This window comes from Drosophila teissieri, chromosome 3R (genome assembly GCF_016746235.2).
Source record: "Drosophila teissieri strain GT53w chromosome 3R, Prin_Dtei_1.1, whole genome shotgun sequence".
Lineage (NCBI taxonomy): Eukaryota > Metazoa > Arthropoda > Insecta > Diptera > Drosophilidae > Drosophila > Drosophila teissieri.
Genome location: NC_053032.1, coordinates 17231804 through 17248062, shown reverse-complemented (window position 1 = coordinate 17248062; position 16259 = coordinate 17231804). Strand labels below are relative to the sequence as shown.

Below are 16259 nucleotides of genomic sequence, written 5' to 3'. Positions count from 1 at the left end.
ATGCAAAGACAAAAGCTGATTGCTGCAGAACTGTATTTCAAAATTTGAAACCGTTTTCGATCAAACTGCTAATTTGATTAATTCATGGTAATTAAAATGTTCAGAATGGAGTGTACAAAACACTTTTACCTTGACTTTTCGGATATCCAATAAGAGCACATTTTTCATTCAATATACTTCTTCTTTTAGTAACTTGTGCCGCCCACTGAGTAAAGCTCAATAAAAGAAACCGCTTGGGTAAACAATTTTCAAAACAGGAGATTTTCCTAGGCTTTCGTCTAAGTGGCAAATATCAATCACCTCATTGGCGATTCCATTGTCCCAGTATGTGAAGTTCGGATTAGTTGCGATTTCATAATGAAGCCATAATGTGCGGACACACATAAACAACTTGTCAGCTGCGTTCACTTCGCATTTGGTTCTTTGCGAAAGTTATTAACCAAATTTTTGGGAAGACACCCAAAGGCTTTATGCATTCGCAAGGCGCGAAGTAAACAAACAAATTTTGGTCAACGGATCCAACGTGTCTGCCCAATTAGCACATATTTGATTCACAATGTAAATCCAACTGTTGCCGGGCGAGAAACGAAGGGCGGTAATTCGGTGGCTTAAATCGACGTCATTTAGACGCCGTTTCACGAAAGTGAATAAAAATTCGCAGGAAATTGAATCACTGAGTTGCCTGCAAAACTCTTATTCAGCGACTAAAAGTGGTGACCTACATTCTGCAGATGTTATCTCATAAAAGTTATTGTATTTAGTGTAGAAAGTTTCCAAAAAAGGACGTGATAATAGTTTTGGCCTCAATTTAGTAATTATTTAATAGATTAAAATAATAAATAAGTAATAATAAATAACTACAGACTAAAGACTAAATATAAATCTACATTGAGTATTAACCATAAAACACAATTTTTTAATAAGATATAAATTCTTGGAAGTAGCTTTATTATCATAACCACTATTGTTACATATTTGTATATTAAGAAGTATTACTACTTAAGAGGTATAGGTCGTTGTATAAAGTTTAATTAATAATAGAGTCATTGTTCGTTTTCTTATGCATTTATAATATATACACAATATTTTCCATATTTTACCATACTTTTTATGCATTTAAATTTTTGAGGCTAGGTACTGAAACACTTTCCGAGGCATTTCCTATATTGAATACGAAAACATAAACAAATTGTCGACTGCTTGTAACTTGGACTATCAGCGATTGGCAACAGGAGCAGATCGCGGCTTGTTTTTGGCAGCTGACGCAGTCCACAAACTCATGGTTAGTCGGTCCGTTTAGGTGCGCAGAGATAAGGGGTATGGGACATCGATAACAATATATCTAACATGGATTACCTTGTACTGTGACAGTCATTCGCCGCTTATCTGGGCCGAAAACAACGCGAATCGTGGGCCTAATCATAATGAAACTTTTGTTTTGACAGCAGCAGCAGCGGGCGTGTAGACACTATCACCGGATTTCCAAAAATAGTTATTCCTTACTTTTACCGCAATCTGCAATGCAAACGATGACGTCCGTTCGCTGGAAAATTCCCCGCTCATCGCTGAAAAAGGGATTCCTCCACAGATCGTGGCCTTATCATGCATGCTAATTAATCCGATGACGAACTGCGGGAGAAAAACAATAAAACCCAATTGAAAACGCGAGGAACGTGGTTGTCATTGTACTTGTGCACCTGTCACCGCCATCCAGTTATCATTTAATAACCAAGAAGAGGGCCACAAAAACAGAGAGAGAGTTGCTTAAATGAATATCACAAGCGGCTACGTACTACATGCGATTAACTGTGTACAGTGCTTGCAGTCTATATTACATTTTAATCTCTTTTTAATCCTTACATAAATCAGATGGAACTGATTACTTAAACTTAATGATAATGCCACTTATTTAATAATTTATTTGCTTATTTAAACACGTCTTATGTAAGGGACACCGCTGCGTATGAGTAATTTTAATTAAGTCAGAGTATGGTGTTTCTTGGGCAATAAACTCAGTAACAAAATACAGATCAGTTCATTATATCATGCGTCCACTGTGCCTTTACTGTTTTCTTTCCCAGCTGGCCAGTCCAACGTGTTTGCTATCACTATTATCACTCGAATTAGGCACAATCATCCAACTCATTCGTATAGTGAGTACTTGGGAAAGTAATTCACAGCCGGGAAGTGAACGAAGCCAACATCCACGAATCAATTGAGTGTGTGTTTGTGCACTTCCAGTACGCGCTAGTGCCGTTCTTCAATTCCAATTCCAGCCGAAGAAACGGAAACCGAAAGCTGAAAGCCGAGAGCCACGAGCCAAGAGCCCAGCTGAGCGCGCGAAGAGAGTCTTCTGGAAAAGAGAGAGATCGCAATCGCTCGTCGCTGGATCGCCAGTCGGTGGAGCAGTCACTTGTTTTTGAGTGCTGCTTGGAGTTGGTCGCTCGCCTGCTGCGCTCTTAGTTGTTTTGGCTAAGTTCATTTAGTTAGTGTCTCCGTTTAGCGGCGAAAAAAGCTGGAAAAAAACGTATAAAATATATCGCGTTGTCGTCGCCGTCGCCGCTGTCGCTGTCGCTGCTTTTGTATCTGTGTTTGTGAGTGCCGAAAAGATGAATACATATACATATGCCGTATGCACACAAATGTACAAATTTTATAAACGAAGAGTTGCTATTAAGTGAAATATATGCACAACAACTACTAAACTACTAAAGTTAGAGAACGGCTACTGTCGTTGCCATGGGACAAGCGCCGAGCATCTGGACTCGGCATAAGCCTCAATTGTGTGTATTTACACTCGGTGATCTACCCATTTGCATTGTGACAAAACAAAACGAAAAAACAACAAAAAAAAGCGATGGAAAAATATAAACCATAAACAAAAGCTGCTCGTTGTCCCACAGCAGCAGCAACAATCAAATTAATAACTTAAGTAACAGCACTCAGCATTCAGCATCAGCACGAAATGTAACAAGAAAAATCCTACCAGCTAATGGATATTTGTTCTCTAGATAAAAAGCAGCAATTGGCAAAAAGTCGACGGGCAAAATATCACGAAGCGCGGTACATACAAATTTCCATTTCCATTTGTCGCAGCCGGAAAACAAATTCGCATACAGTTCAAACTCTATAACTCGGAAGGCCACAAGACCTTCACTTTATGTGCCTCTCAACTTCTGAAGCTGTGGGTCGAAACAGTCATTTTAATATAATTTGTTTTAAATTGAGACGACTATAATTACGATTTTTGCCCAATGACCACTTCCGTTGGCTCTACTGCTTATTTGTTTGTATCTCAAGCTAAATATAATCTAAAAGCTTAACTACTTCGATAATTTTGCTCTTAAATCCCAAATTGTTGCTGCTCTGTGCGACTTGTTGAGGCCCCACTGTACCCACTCGCTCACACACGTCACCGTCACCGGCACACTCCCACTCACCCACACACGCACACACCCACAAAGTGACGCCCACGAGCTCTGGAGATTTGCACAAGTGCAGAAAGACACAGAGAAAAGACAGAAGAAGCGAAAGACGAGGAAAGACGGCAGATTTGTTGTTGCCAGCCTTGACTAGAGCGAGAAGCCCAAACTAAAGTAAAGCCTGTTGAACAATTACTCGGAAATTGCACAACCATGTTTGATGGCAGCCACCGAAAAGAAAAGAAAATAAAGAAACATGAAACAGAAATCTCGAAATCTCTAAAAGCGTTTAATTGTTTCATAATCGTGGCGTAAATTCAGCCGATTATGGGACAGACGAAAACCAAAACGAACTTGAGTTAATTGCTATCAGTGAGTGCAGTGACCGTACTTAGTATTTTTATGTTCTTCGATGCAGGCGATCGATCCAGTGAAAATCTGAAACAGAAGCTGAAAAGCGGAAAAACGGAAAAACAGAACAGACAAGCCCACGGAAATGGATTACATTGTGAAGGCCTACAAGGATTGGAAGCTGCACTCGCAGGTAAGCAATTCAGTTAGTAATACTATTAGAGGGAAAGGTACGAGGGTCGTTTGATAAGTCCGTGACTTTTTGTATTTGCCGCGCACCTGCTCTAAATACAACACTGCTCCTGTCAGCAGTTATCGATTAACAGCTGACTGTAAAATTTTGAGAAAGCTGCGTTTTTTGGTTTGCGTTTTATAGGCATTGAAAGCAGACGATCTCGTGAATTTTTTGTTCCATCAGGACAATGCACGGGTGCACACGTGTGTAGTCAGCATGGCAAAATTTCATAAATTGGGCTACGAACTGCTACCCCATCCAGCATATTCTCCAGATTTAGCCCCCTGTGACTATTTTTTGTTTCCAAACATGAAGAAATGGCTCGGCGGTAAGAGATTCGGGTCAAATGAAGAGGGCATCACAGAAACAAACGACTATTTTGAGGGCCTTGAGAAAACCTATTATTTGGAAGGAATAAAAAAATTGGAAAAACGCTGGACTAAATGTATAGAGCTAAAAGGAGATTATGTTGAGAAATAAAACGCTTCTTTGACGAAAAAAATATATTTTATTCAAAAAGTCACGGACTTATCAAACGACCCTCGTAATCAGGTAATCTGGTAATAACCCAAGGCTACGTAGGTGTCGCTGCCAATTATCCATAAATCCATAATTATTGAACAGGGAAACTGGTAATCGACTTACAATTAGGGCGTACACAAATCTCAGATGGAATTACAATCGTTTGGGGCGGCAAACGACTTACAAATTGATCCGAACAAAAGAGACAAATAAGCTTGGGGCGAAAAGTCATGACACTCTACAGTTTGATCCGCTAATTGGTGGTATTTGTTTAAAAACTATTTGTTTAACATTTATCGGGCGCAGGAAAAGGGCAAAAATGCGAGATTTGCAGAGTAGCAAACTTAGTTCAGTAAAATACACTGCTGTGCATATCTAACTTTACAGTCTTTGTCTTTGTTTCAATCTCGAACATCTCTAAAAGAGATATATATGTATATATCATATTTTTGAAGACCCCAAGCGATGGAGTCTTAACGGCTTTGCCCCTTCAAAACGCTTTTGCCTGTGGCAATCCGCTGAGATGACGACAGTATTGTGGCTTTCTTGCAGAGGTGAACCCAACTTCTGTTGGCTCTGTGTGCGATCATTAATATTTTTCTACACTGTGGATTCGCGAAAGGCTGCGGAGTCACGGCAATAAGCGGTCGTTAGCTCTTTGGCTTCAGGTTGTGGCTTTGGGCCGAAGTCTAAGCCAATGCAAGACAGTCGCGGCCAAGAAAGCAGTTGATCTTCGAGAAATCTACATATCTAATGAATGATATACATGATAAGGAAGTGAACAGAAGTATTATTGAACAGAACTAGCAAGAAAGTACGAAAAGGTTTGCTTTGGTTAAGTTTATACTTAATATAACATTATAGCCTGGCACATTGCTTGCTTCCCTGACAAATGCCTATAGTTTTGACCCCCATTGTAGGCTATGTGGTATATACATAGTAACACACCCCAAGCCAGCCACCACGATCGGCGGTGAGAACTTGGCCCGCTGGGAGGGAGGGGAAGTGGCTGTGAAGCCGGAGTGCTTAACCGCATTTAAGAAAGACCTGGCCAAAAGACACTCGGCAACAGGCAACAGGCAAACAGGCAAACGGGCAAACAAAATAATAAATTATTCTGCGAAACACGATCATGTCGAAATGGTCTCGCATTACCCGGGAAAAAAGCAACTGCCTTTCTGAATGAGCGTTGCTCTTGCGATTCCGATTCCGAATCCGAATCCGAATCTGATTCCTCGGGTTCTTTTCCACTCTCTATCTGGTGTCGTTTTATTTATTTATTATTTTGTGTATCTTTGCTGGCGGCATTTGGGTGTGCGAGTATGCTGTTGCTGTTGCAGTTGCGAATCCAAATCCGATTCCGAATCCGATTCCGAATCCGAGTGGGGCACCAAAGTGTGCTGAGATCGTGGCCAGCGAACCAGCGCGATGAGTAAGCCAGCAACGAGTACATCTGGCCAAAAGCAAAGCCAAAAGCAAAGCCAAATGCAGCTACAGCCACCAACTTATGCGGCTCCCCGCTTGAATTGCAAATGGCCAATGAGTTTGCGAGTGTGGAAAAATAGCCATGCAGCACAACCAGTGCACGCGGAGAAATATCTGCTTAATTGCTGCTTTTTATAGGGAAAAACTAAGGTTTATTCTCAGATAATAACCAGCAGATTGCAAGATACTTTTTGGCTATAATAAAAAGTCGTTCAATACTTTCTGAATCAAAAACTAGAACTTCGTACGACATTTTTTTAAGCCATAAAGGTCAACGAAAGTGGCATGGTCTTAAAATATTCAGTGACGTATTTTGCATTTATTAAAAGGAGTGTGAATAAGCAGAAACTGAATTTTATTGGTACAATAACGAAACTGGTTATCAAATTAATTGGCAAACGATCGCCGTCATTTAGCATTTTGGAGCATTTTAGATATGCAGAAATAGATATGCAAAAATAGATAGTGCTCAAGTGAAGATACTTTAAATTCACTCAGATGCAGATACAATTTCTCGCCGTGCTGAAAGCGAGAACAAGTTGCAGCGAGCACAAAATGCATTTTATACGCTGACTGCAGCCGCTAATTGGGCCAATGCACACTGCACAAAGTATAAAGTTAATTCATTCCGGCCCATTTCTGCTCTTCTAAAAATATCCTTAACCTTGCAACCAGATCCTTCGGCTAAATGGGGGCAATGCATCCCATCCAATATTTCCAGTGGCCATCTGCAGTTGAGTTCGAGTGATACCCTCGGAAATTCCAGCAAAGAGCCATCAAACTTTGTCCTTGGGCTGTGTGTTTGTAGGCAAGCGATTGAAAGAGACATACATGGCATGTAGTTCGCTCGCTCGACTGGCACACTTACATTTAAATACAGGTGTATCTTCGGCTGATCGCGACCATGTTGGCCACCCAGCTGTGGGTGGTAGGTGGTGTTTTGGCCTTGTTTAACCGCTTAACTGCTTAACAGCCAACTGCTGCGCACCTGCAGCGAACCGAAAGTCCCTCCGATTTGGTAATGCTTTTGCATGCGGGCGGGCCAACAAAGCGAGGTTGGCCTGTTACTCACGCTTGTTTGGCGATAACTTCGGCTATAATTAAGTTCAACACGAATTTGGGTCACGCGCAAAAGTTTAGGCCGCCATTTGGTAGCTATTACACCATATAATTGCATATCACAGCAGTGAAAGATGCAATACTCGTACATTTCCACAATTTGTTTGGTTCTATAAATATACTTAACTACAGTTAAGTACTGCGAGTTAGGCTACTGTGTCTATTTCGTTAAAAACCTGTGTATATATAAAAAATCTTGTTTATTTCTGTCACATGCTCCAGCTTTTTTATTTGTTAACTAATTTTTTTATGTCTGCGTTGAAAAGAGAATGTTATATGAGGCAAAAGAAAGCTGCTTTTTGTACTTAAAACTCGACCTGAGTTTAGGTTTTGCATGCTAACAAATTTACTGTCTAGTCCACAAATATACGTTCAAATGCCTTTCAGATTGCTAAAAACCAGGTTTTTATTGAGTGCAATAATTAAGACAGGAAAACTAATTTGTGAACAGCGGGATGACATAAAGCAATACTTTCTCGGAGGTTTCCAAGTTTAAAATTGCTACTTAATGTGTATATAAAAATGGGGGAACATCATATTTCGAATGATACCGCGTGGTACCTGAAAAAATCACCGATTTTCCCCGGTTACCAAGATGTTCTTCAATGTGCGAAATCCCAAGTTCAACTCGGGAATGCCAGTGAGTCAGTTGAGTGTCTCTACCATTCTCGGAGTTAAAATTAACCACCAAGTTCGCCTTCCTGCTGCACAGTGCGATCTAAAGACTGGTTTTTGCAGTGGTTTTTTATTTTATTTGGTTATTCGGATTATACTGTGTAGACTATTTGCGATTGCTGGCTGTCTATATTTAAGTTTTTGTCTGGTTTAGCGGTTGCAACCGGTTCGAATTGCTTATAAATAAAGTGTCAATCTACAGAAATTCGACGATTGATATGCGTTATTGTTTTGATTGTGACGCCGAAACTGAAGCCGAGCTGGCTGTCTTATTCATACGAATAATCAGCATAAAAATGGGAAAACAATTCCGAAAAGAGGCAGAGATAAGTCCGCCTTTGTCCAAAGAACAAATAGACCGACTTTAAGGGCCTTTGCTGATTTTGGCCGGAGAACTGGCCTTGACTTTCACACACAGCAGTCTCACAGCAGAACTCGAACGTGCTGATCGAACGATTTTGGGGCCGAAAGACGTAAAATTCCAGAACCCCAAACAACAATTCCTTGTATGTGCATTGTGTGGCGTACCACCCATATCTCTGATCGCACCTTATATTGATCATAAACGAGGGCTGCACCCTCTTCTGCGCACAAAGGCGGCAATCTTATCGGCGAAAATAATTTGTCATCCAAAAGCCACTGGAGCCTGGAGCCACAGAAACCCCCATTTCGAAGAAAAAACCAAGGCAAACACTGCACAACAAGAACTCAAGTAGCTGTAGACATATAATTAATAATTTCATAAATCATATTGATAGTCATTTGATGGCTGCTCAGAGCTCAGATGCTTTTTAATGACCCACAACCATCGTATAGTAGGTAAGTACAAGTACATGTGGGTATTATGAAAGCCAGCGGACAATCAATCACACGCCTAAGTGCAACGTCATTAGGAAATAAAACAACGTTTATAGAGATTGATAATTTGAAGGGTTCCATTTCCCACTTGTCTAGCAAACATCAGCTATTGTTTTATTTATTTCAAGATCTTGAAAGCAGTTATTGCTTAGTTTTTGTCGCACTGCCAATTAAGTTTCAGCCGCAAATATTGCACAAAATGCCCAACCACACGGGTTATTTTTACTGACTATCAATTAAAGAGTTCTCATGAACATGGTAGCTAATATCCCCCAATAGCCACGAGGTACGCTTCCCCAATCATTAGCTTCTTTGTTAAATATTTGGAATATCATAAAATGTCACGTTGATGGAACTTGCACGTAGCAGCAGTAATTAAAAGTTATAAGGAAACTGCTTGCCCTTCAATTGCTCAAATTACAGGTGCCAAAACCACTTGGCTACACGATAAACTTGTGTACTACTGAAGGAATCGAGAACCAGCGACCCATCCATTTAGTTTATCGCCAAATATAAATAAACCAAACGCAAAGACCACTTAAGACCCGGACACTTGACTTATGGGCTCTGACATTCATAGGCGGTTATACAAGCGGTTCATTGATATCGCCGTGGACAACTTGAGCTTCGGGGGTATTATAAACTCACTTCAATGGGGACTTTCCCAGTAATTCCCCCCATAAGACAAAGCGTGAGGTTGCCGCTGCAGAAGGATGCAAATTGTGTGGCATTTGAGTCAAGGTTCTGGTGGTTTAGCTGCCCTGATTGATCCACTAACAAACACGACATTGTTTACTAGCTGGCTTAGAATTCGTCATGAATCACCTTAACTATATATCATATCTGCAGTTTTAGGTCGAGGACTGTTTGCATTAGATACTGTTCGTAGTGTAATATAATATTTTCGTATACTTCTTTCTAAGCGATAGTACTTAACCCTTGGACAGTCTGAATCATCTGCATAGGCCAGATATGGCCAAGTCAATATTTAATATCGAATGAGCGAGAGAATCCACAAGAGATCACGTGTCTGGCTGCCAAGAAGCCTCTTTGTTTGGCATTATCGCGGCCATGGGGCGAGTATTTCCCATATATCAACAATGGCACAAGCACTGAGCTCCAGATATCTGAATAGGTATAGGTATATATGCTATATGGAGCTTCTCACTTCTCAGTCACGTATCGTGCATACAAATTGTTTTGGTTGTCTGCTCCCGATTCGTACCGAATCGTACCGCTTGCTGTTTATCAATTTGCAATTCCCCATTTTGGGGGCTTTAATTAATACTAAAGATAGTGCCCGGCTATTTACCTAGTTATGTTCAACTCCAACCTTCGGTTATAATTTTCGTGTGCTTGCACAATTCCATAAATCTGAAATCTGAAAACTAAAACGAAACCGAAAACACACCGCACAAACAAGCAGCTGCAATTTGAGCGCGATTGAAAGGCAGCAAATTGAAATAGATTCCGAACGATATCGTTGAATTTATGAGTGCCTGAGCCACATTAGCCGCATAATTTATGGCTCTGATTATGGGCCATTCGGCCAACGACAAAACGAAAAGCTGACCAACGTGGCTCACAGTCTTGACCTTCGTCGCTGGCAGTTCTTTGAACGTGGACGATAATTTCCCATCAAGCGCTGAACTCGCTGCCCCGCAAATTCACACAAATTAGTGACTCACAAAGCGAGGAAGCGCCAGCCGTGCATGTCTGATGCTGATGCTGAAGCTGATGTCTCAATGTGCGGGCTCAAAGCCCCGCTCTGTTAGAGCCGAAGTGCCAAAAAGTGGCATTTAACATTCATTTCTGCGCCAATAAACGCGCACACAAACCATACAAACCATAAGGCAATCACTTATACTCGTAGTACGATCATGTCTCAGAAGCAGCTCGTGTGCTGATTAATCAGGTGTTTTCTTACTGTGCTCGGAATGGCCAATGGAGAGAGCTTTCTCCACAGGTAACAAACTTCCAGATCACAGTCAGTCAAATACTGATTCTGATTCGTACACCATGGCGTATGCGTATTGTATTTCGATGCCATGTCAATGACCGTTCGTCACTCGCTGGATCAACTAGATATATATTCTATATATAAGGGTATCTGTATAATGGAAGAAAACTATAGAGAGCACAAAACGCGGCAGCTTCGGCTGCCTTAGAAGTGTGAGTTCCTTATCTGCGCAGCTTATCTGCAAAATATTTGCCAAACATAAATAAATGGCGACCAATACGGAGTAAAAACAACGCAGGCAGTAGGGTCACCACGCTTTCTTAGCTGAACATTATATATCACCAGATCTTAGTCACTTTAATAAATGTTGAAAATAATGTATTGGTTGCTTTGTTTTATGCTCAAAGATAAGAAACAAAAATGAAAACCTTCAAATTTGTTACGCTTCTTGCTTGACTGGAAAAGTGGTGGGATAAAGAAAACATAGGAAGTAACACCGCTGAAAGGCAAATTAAATGGAGCCAAAGATTGTGTCCCATTGGAACAGAAAGCATGGTAATGTGTAATAACAACTTGTTGACCTTAAACGCGCCTGGTTTCACGTCGATTATGGCCAAAGCCCGCAATGCAAATATGCGGTAGTTATTGTGCCGGGGCAGTGCAATAATGCAGCAATATTGCGCATACAATGTTCAGCTACCATTAATGAATAAAGTCACATGTTAATTACCAGGCAGTGGCACGGCACGTCGTCCACCGGCAGGCACCGCACTAATTTCAATATTTGCAGCAGCTGTTGGTGCTGGGATGAAATACAGAAAAATAACAAACCCACTGGGCGACCTGCTTTGTTCAAACAGGTTCGAACTGACTGACTGACTGGCTAAATATATACAATACATTTGAAGACGTTTACGTTGCCGATCACGTGAAAAAATTACCCACCGCAGGTGTAGAAACACCAACAAACTGAAAAATTAACAGCGTCTGGATGTTTGAGACAAGGCAAAAGCAAATAAAAGTGCTCCAACTGCTCCCCATTTCAAATGCGCGCCCATTTGTGCAGTTAGGGTGGCAGCGCCATTGTCGCTAGCTGTAACTATATGTATTTAAATGTATTAATTATTCATGAAAGCCTAACAACGCATTTTCACCATTTACTCTTCATTATTATCAAATTTAGTAAACTTAAATTATGTGCTCATATACACTGACCAAACAATTCAAAAGTATTTAAGTTAGCATTTGGTTAGAAACTCAAAATATTTAAGAATAAGGTTCGCTCCTAGGCGCAGTTAGGAATTTCAAATTTCGCGCCAAGAATACCCAGTCTGGCAACGCGAAATGAAGGTGAAAGTGGTCCCATTGGCTTTGTGCGCCACACTGCATCTGGTAACACTGCAGCACGTAGTAAACAGAAAATCACAATTGGATCGAAAAATCGCAAATTGCCATAAAACAGTGCACTCGCGTGTGCAAATATTAGCGCAATTTGTTAGCAGAGTGAGAGGGCTGGGCGGTAAAGACGCCACCACAACCCACACACTCCCACTCTCTCTCTAGCGCCATCTCGCTCGCACTGTTTTGAAAGGCCTGCCATGGGTGTGTGCGTGTGTGTGTGAGTTGGGGCTCTGCGGCGGAGTAACAGTAACAGTTGCAGCAGCAGCAGTTGCAGTTGCATTTACCGTTACAAAGGAGCGGCGTTCGGGTGAGTGCGCGTATAATTAGTTAATGCGGAAACAAGTCGCATTTCACTTCAGTCGCCCCAACACTGCGTTCAAAATCAGTGCCTGTGTAACAAAATTACAATTACATATGTACGTGTGTGCGTATAGCGCCTGGGTCTGTGCCTGTGTGCGTTGCCTATTGGCCATGACATCACTACAATAAACATAATATAATAATACAAAAATATACCAACCAACCATCTGATGTGAATCCATTCTCAAATCCATTGCAGTTTCAAGAGATCGTGCCCGACATGGATGACTCGGAATTCATGTTCAACGAGAAGCAATCGATCCGGGACTCCGGGCGCACCCTCAAGCGCTACGGGAGCACCTGCTGCAACAGCCTCCGGAACAATGAGACCCTCATCCGGCACATTGTCGAGAAGACGGACACGCTGCAGGGCATCGCCCTCAAGTACGGCTGCACGGTGAGTCAATCCTCGCGAGAAGTAAGCCAATCATCATCAACCGCATTCCACATTCCTCGACACTGCGCCACGGCGAAGACAGCGGGAAGCTCCAAGAGTGCATAAGGTGGCCACCACTTCCTGGTGCTCCATGGCATCTTAACAACTTGGAGGAGTTACTAGCCTTAGCTGCTTATTTCACGGAATTCCCATACAATGGCCTTTGTTTTGCTTTGCCTCGATTGTTTCATATTTAAGTAAAGTATTGACACGGAGGAGAATCTCCAACTGAAGTTCACACCTTCTTGATTATTGGCATCTACACGTCATGAGTGCTCCACTATAAAATCAGCTTCCATAGAAAGTAACAATCAGCCTTACAGCCCTTCATGACAGCTTATGGATTTTCATCTTTCAAATGCATCTTTCTATCGATTGTAAATTGCAAATGTGCAAAGGTACCAGTACATATGTATATGCAGTAACCGCATGGAAAGAAACCTTCAGCCATGTACTATATTTAATTGCACCTCAAAATAGGTTTATGAACAACAAAAGCCACTGCTGACACGCTAACCCCTTTTGAATGTTAAATGTCAGCCGCTTCATTTGAATTTATTGATCTTAGAATGCAGCCTTTGAACTTTCGTAATTCAAAAACTTCAACACAGAAAAGTGCTACTTCCCAAACCCACGCCACTGAAGCCATCACGCCATTTCCCACCATATTCTTCTATAGAATCTTTAAGTCCATATGAAACTTTGAATCTTGACCAAATCATTGCACCACATCCATTGATTTCTTACGCCCTCTGGGAAGCTTTACTAGTGCTGCCAGCACGCGAGTGCTTTGCATTTTAAATGCCAACTCCCGGGGATTTGAATGTATCGATTCAATAATGGCCATGTTGCCCGGGTAACTTCCATCTGCCCCAATCACATGCCACTTGGTGCCTTCTTGGAATTTACGACCGTACCCACACCTTGCCAAAGTTGCGGGGGATGTGATAAGTCGTCTAGTGACTTGGACAAATATAAGATAGCTACATGTGGGAAGGGACAGTCAGTCGAGAGACAAGTATCTAGCAGTTAGTCTGGATCTTTATCAGCCACGTTATCACATTGGACCTGTGGAAAATGCTGCAGCCCCCTATTTAGACACCCTCTTGCGACTTGACAGATTGCTGCATATGATTTATGTCCACAACGAGAGCTCGACTGTTCAGTTAGCACTGGTCTAATATTTGCCTAAAGCCAGATTAAGTTTATTGACTCGACAGATCCGAGACGTCGCTGTAAGCCAAGGCAGAACAAATCGTTGCATGCCACTTGACCCGATTGGCCATATACATAAGCGTCTATATGCGTCTTAGCCTGCTCATCCATCCGTCGATCAATCCCATCCATCAATCATGTGTCAGCGCTGCAATTGCCCGTAATTGATGAGCTCCGTCAGCTTATAAATAAAACCCGTGTATTGCATTTCAGACGGAGCAAATAAGACGGGCCAACCGGCTCTTCGCCTCGGACAGCCTGTTCCTGCGTCAGTTTCTCCTGGTGCCAGTGGAGAAGAACTCCCCGTACTATCCCCAGGTGCCTGGCGATTCGATAGCCGCCTTCGATGCCGTGCTGGCCACGCCACCGGGCACTCCGGATGCCAATGGACAGCGGGAGGCGCACAACAATGCCAACAATCTGAGCCAGAGCAACAAGAGCTTCATGAAGAGCAACGACATCAGCAGCAGCAGCAGTAGCAGCAGCAGCAGTGGGAGCAGCAGCAGCTGCAACACAAGTGGCACCGGCCCCATTTCCGGAGGATCGCGTTCCGGCGGCAACCAACAGCAGCAGCAACAGCCCCCACAACGGCCGTACTCCATTGCCGGGGAGCTGCTGGTGGTGCAGGCCGGCGACGAGGAACCATCGATGATGCACGGCCACGGTGGTTGCAGCGGTAAGCAGAGCAAGAGCCTGGACTCGGTGGCCGCAATGACGCCCGAGGAGGAGAACAGGAAATGCATGAACGACTTCCTCAACAAGATAGACAACACCATTTCCGAGTCGCGCAAATATGTGGAGCGCTCCAAGGAGTAAGTAATTCCACCACTTAAACGAGACCCAATCAATCATCATTTCAAATCATTCGGCTGTCGATATTGGTATTTAAAGCATTTTTATCGAGATCAATTAATCATAATTTGATTAACTGACAGAACCAATAAAAACTGAAAATGATAGTTGATGGAGTGATGAAGTGATGAACGAGTCGCTAGCTAGGGAGTTCCTTTTTTAGACTGCATCAACTTATGCTTTCATTTCATTCCACTCTTCAGCCTGGTCAGCAGTCAAAGTGATGCCGACATCTGCATCAGTGCCACCGCCGACGTTTTCCCGCAGCGCCGCCATCCGCTGAACAACTCCTACAAGACCAACAACAACGACCGTCCGTCGCAGTACCAGCGCCACAGTTCAACGGGCAGCGGGAACTCCTCGGACACGGCGCACCTGCTGAACACGACGCAGACGCGACGAGTCCAGAATTCGCTAAAGCGGCTGGAGAAGCAGCAGGACGACTTCTTTGAGTTGTAGCATCCGTCGGCGGGACGCAATCTAGCCTAATTACGCAGAGAGTTAATTTTACAATTCGTTTTTAATTGCCGCGCATTGGGGAGACGACTTAGGTCAGCATGTTGCATCACACGGAAATGCCGCACTCTAAATGTAATATAAATACTGATATCTATCGACACGTATGCGCGATACCTTACCTATACGATTAAACATTATGTAATTAATGTAACTGAGCTAAAACCTAAACTAAACTATATACCTAAACTATATACTAAGCGCTGCGCTATGTAAACCTGTAGTACGATGACAAGGCCGTTCTGTCCCCCTTATTTTGATCTTGTGTCAGCCCTGTATAATTGCCGCTAATTTGCTTGCAAGATCCGGTCTGAACACCGCGTCGTACAGATCCGGAAGCCTTCTGTCCTCCTGTCCGCCCTCCTGCCCCCATTATGTTTACTTTTTGTATGACTTTAGCTTTAATCACACTGTGTATAATTTAGTTATGAGAATTATTAATGTTAATTGTATATAGTCGCCAGAAAACACAACAATCCACTGGACTGCTCTGATCGCTAAATCACGAAATTGGCCAACTGTTGACGTGTAATTTTAATTTACTTTTTAGCTTTCCCAAGTATTAAACCACAAACGTCCTATTAAAAAGCCCGTAACCTCAATTGTTAAACAAGCATCCACCACAAAACAATCTATACACCAATTTATAATATATGTATATCCCAGAAACCTCAATATCGAACTGCACTCATATCGAGCCAAGTCATGTTGTACGTGAGAATGTTTTTTAAAATAAAGTGAGAGTTGTGTTGGAACAAACGATGTTTTTTTGTACTTATGAGCCTCTGAATTTTTCAATGCCTGCTTCTGTTTTTCCCATGGAAGCGGGCTGGCCAAGTTAGGGAGGTTCAC

General features: G+C 42.4%; 1 protein-coding gene across 3 annotated transcripts; it reads left to right on the top strand.

Annotated features, from left to right (window-relative positions):
• The first annotated feature begins 2421 nt into the window (after positions 1 to 2421).
• On the top strand, positions 2422 to 16162 carry LOC122618974 (histone-lysine N-methyltransferase, H3 lysine-79 specific). Of its 3 annotated transcripts, XM_043795576.1 has the most exons (5): positions 2422 to 2594; positions 3841 to 3966; positions 12588 to 12785; positions 14253 to 14851; positions 15095 to 16162. In XM_043795576.1, the coding sequence occupies exons 2-5, from the start codon at positions 3919 to 3921 to the stop codon at positions 15348 to 15350; spliced, it is 1101 nt and encodes a 366-aa protein (XP_043651511.1). In that variant the 5' UTR covers positions 2422 to 2594; positions 3841 to 3918; the 3' UTR covers positions 15351 to 16162. The 3 variants fall into 3 exon arrangements, with proteins under 3 accessions (XP_043651511.1, XP_043651512.1, XP_043651513.1); XM_043795577.1 differs by lacking the exons at positions 2422 to 2594; positions 3841 to 3966 and adding an exon at positions 12024 to 12335; XM_043795578.1 differs by lacking the exons at positions 2422 to 2594; positions 3841 to 3966 and adding an exon at positions 12024 to 12444.
• The last annotated feature ends 97 nt before the right edge of the window (positions 16163 to 16259 follow it).

Bases quoted from the DNA above. Each gene is read 5' to 3' on its own strand.
- LOC122618974 (XM_043795576.1), top strand. From the start codon at position 3,919: ATGGATTACATTGTGAAGGCCTACAAGGATTGGAAGCTGCACTCGCAG. The intron at 12,786-14,252 runs GTGAGTCAATCC...ATTGCATTTCAG, and splicing joins CCCTCAAGTACGGCTGCACG to ACGGAGCAAATAAGACGGGC. The intron at 14,852-15,094 runs GTAAGTAATTCC...TCCACTCTTCAG, and splicing joins TATGTGGAGCGCTCCAAGGA to CCTGGTCAGCAGTCAAAGTG.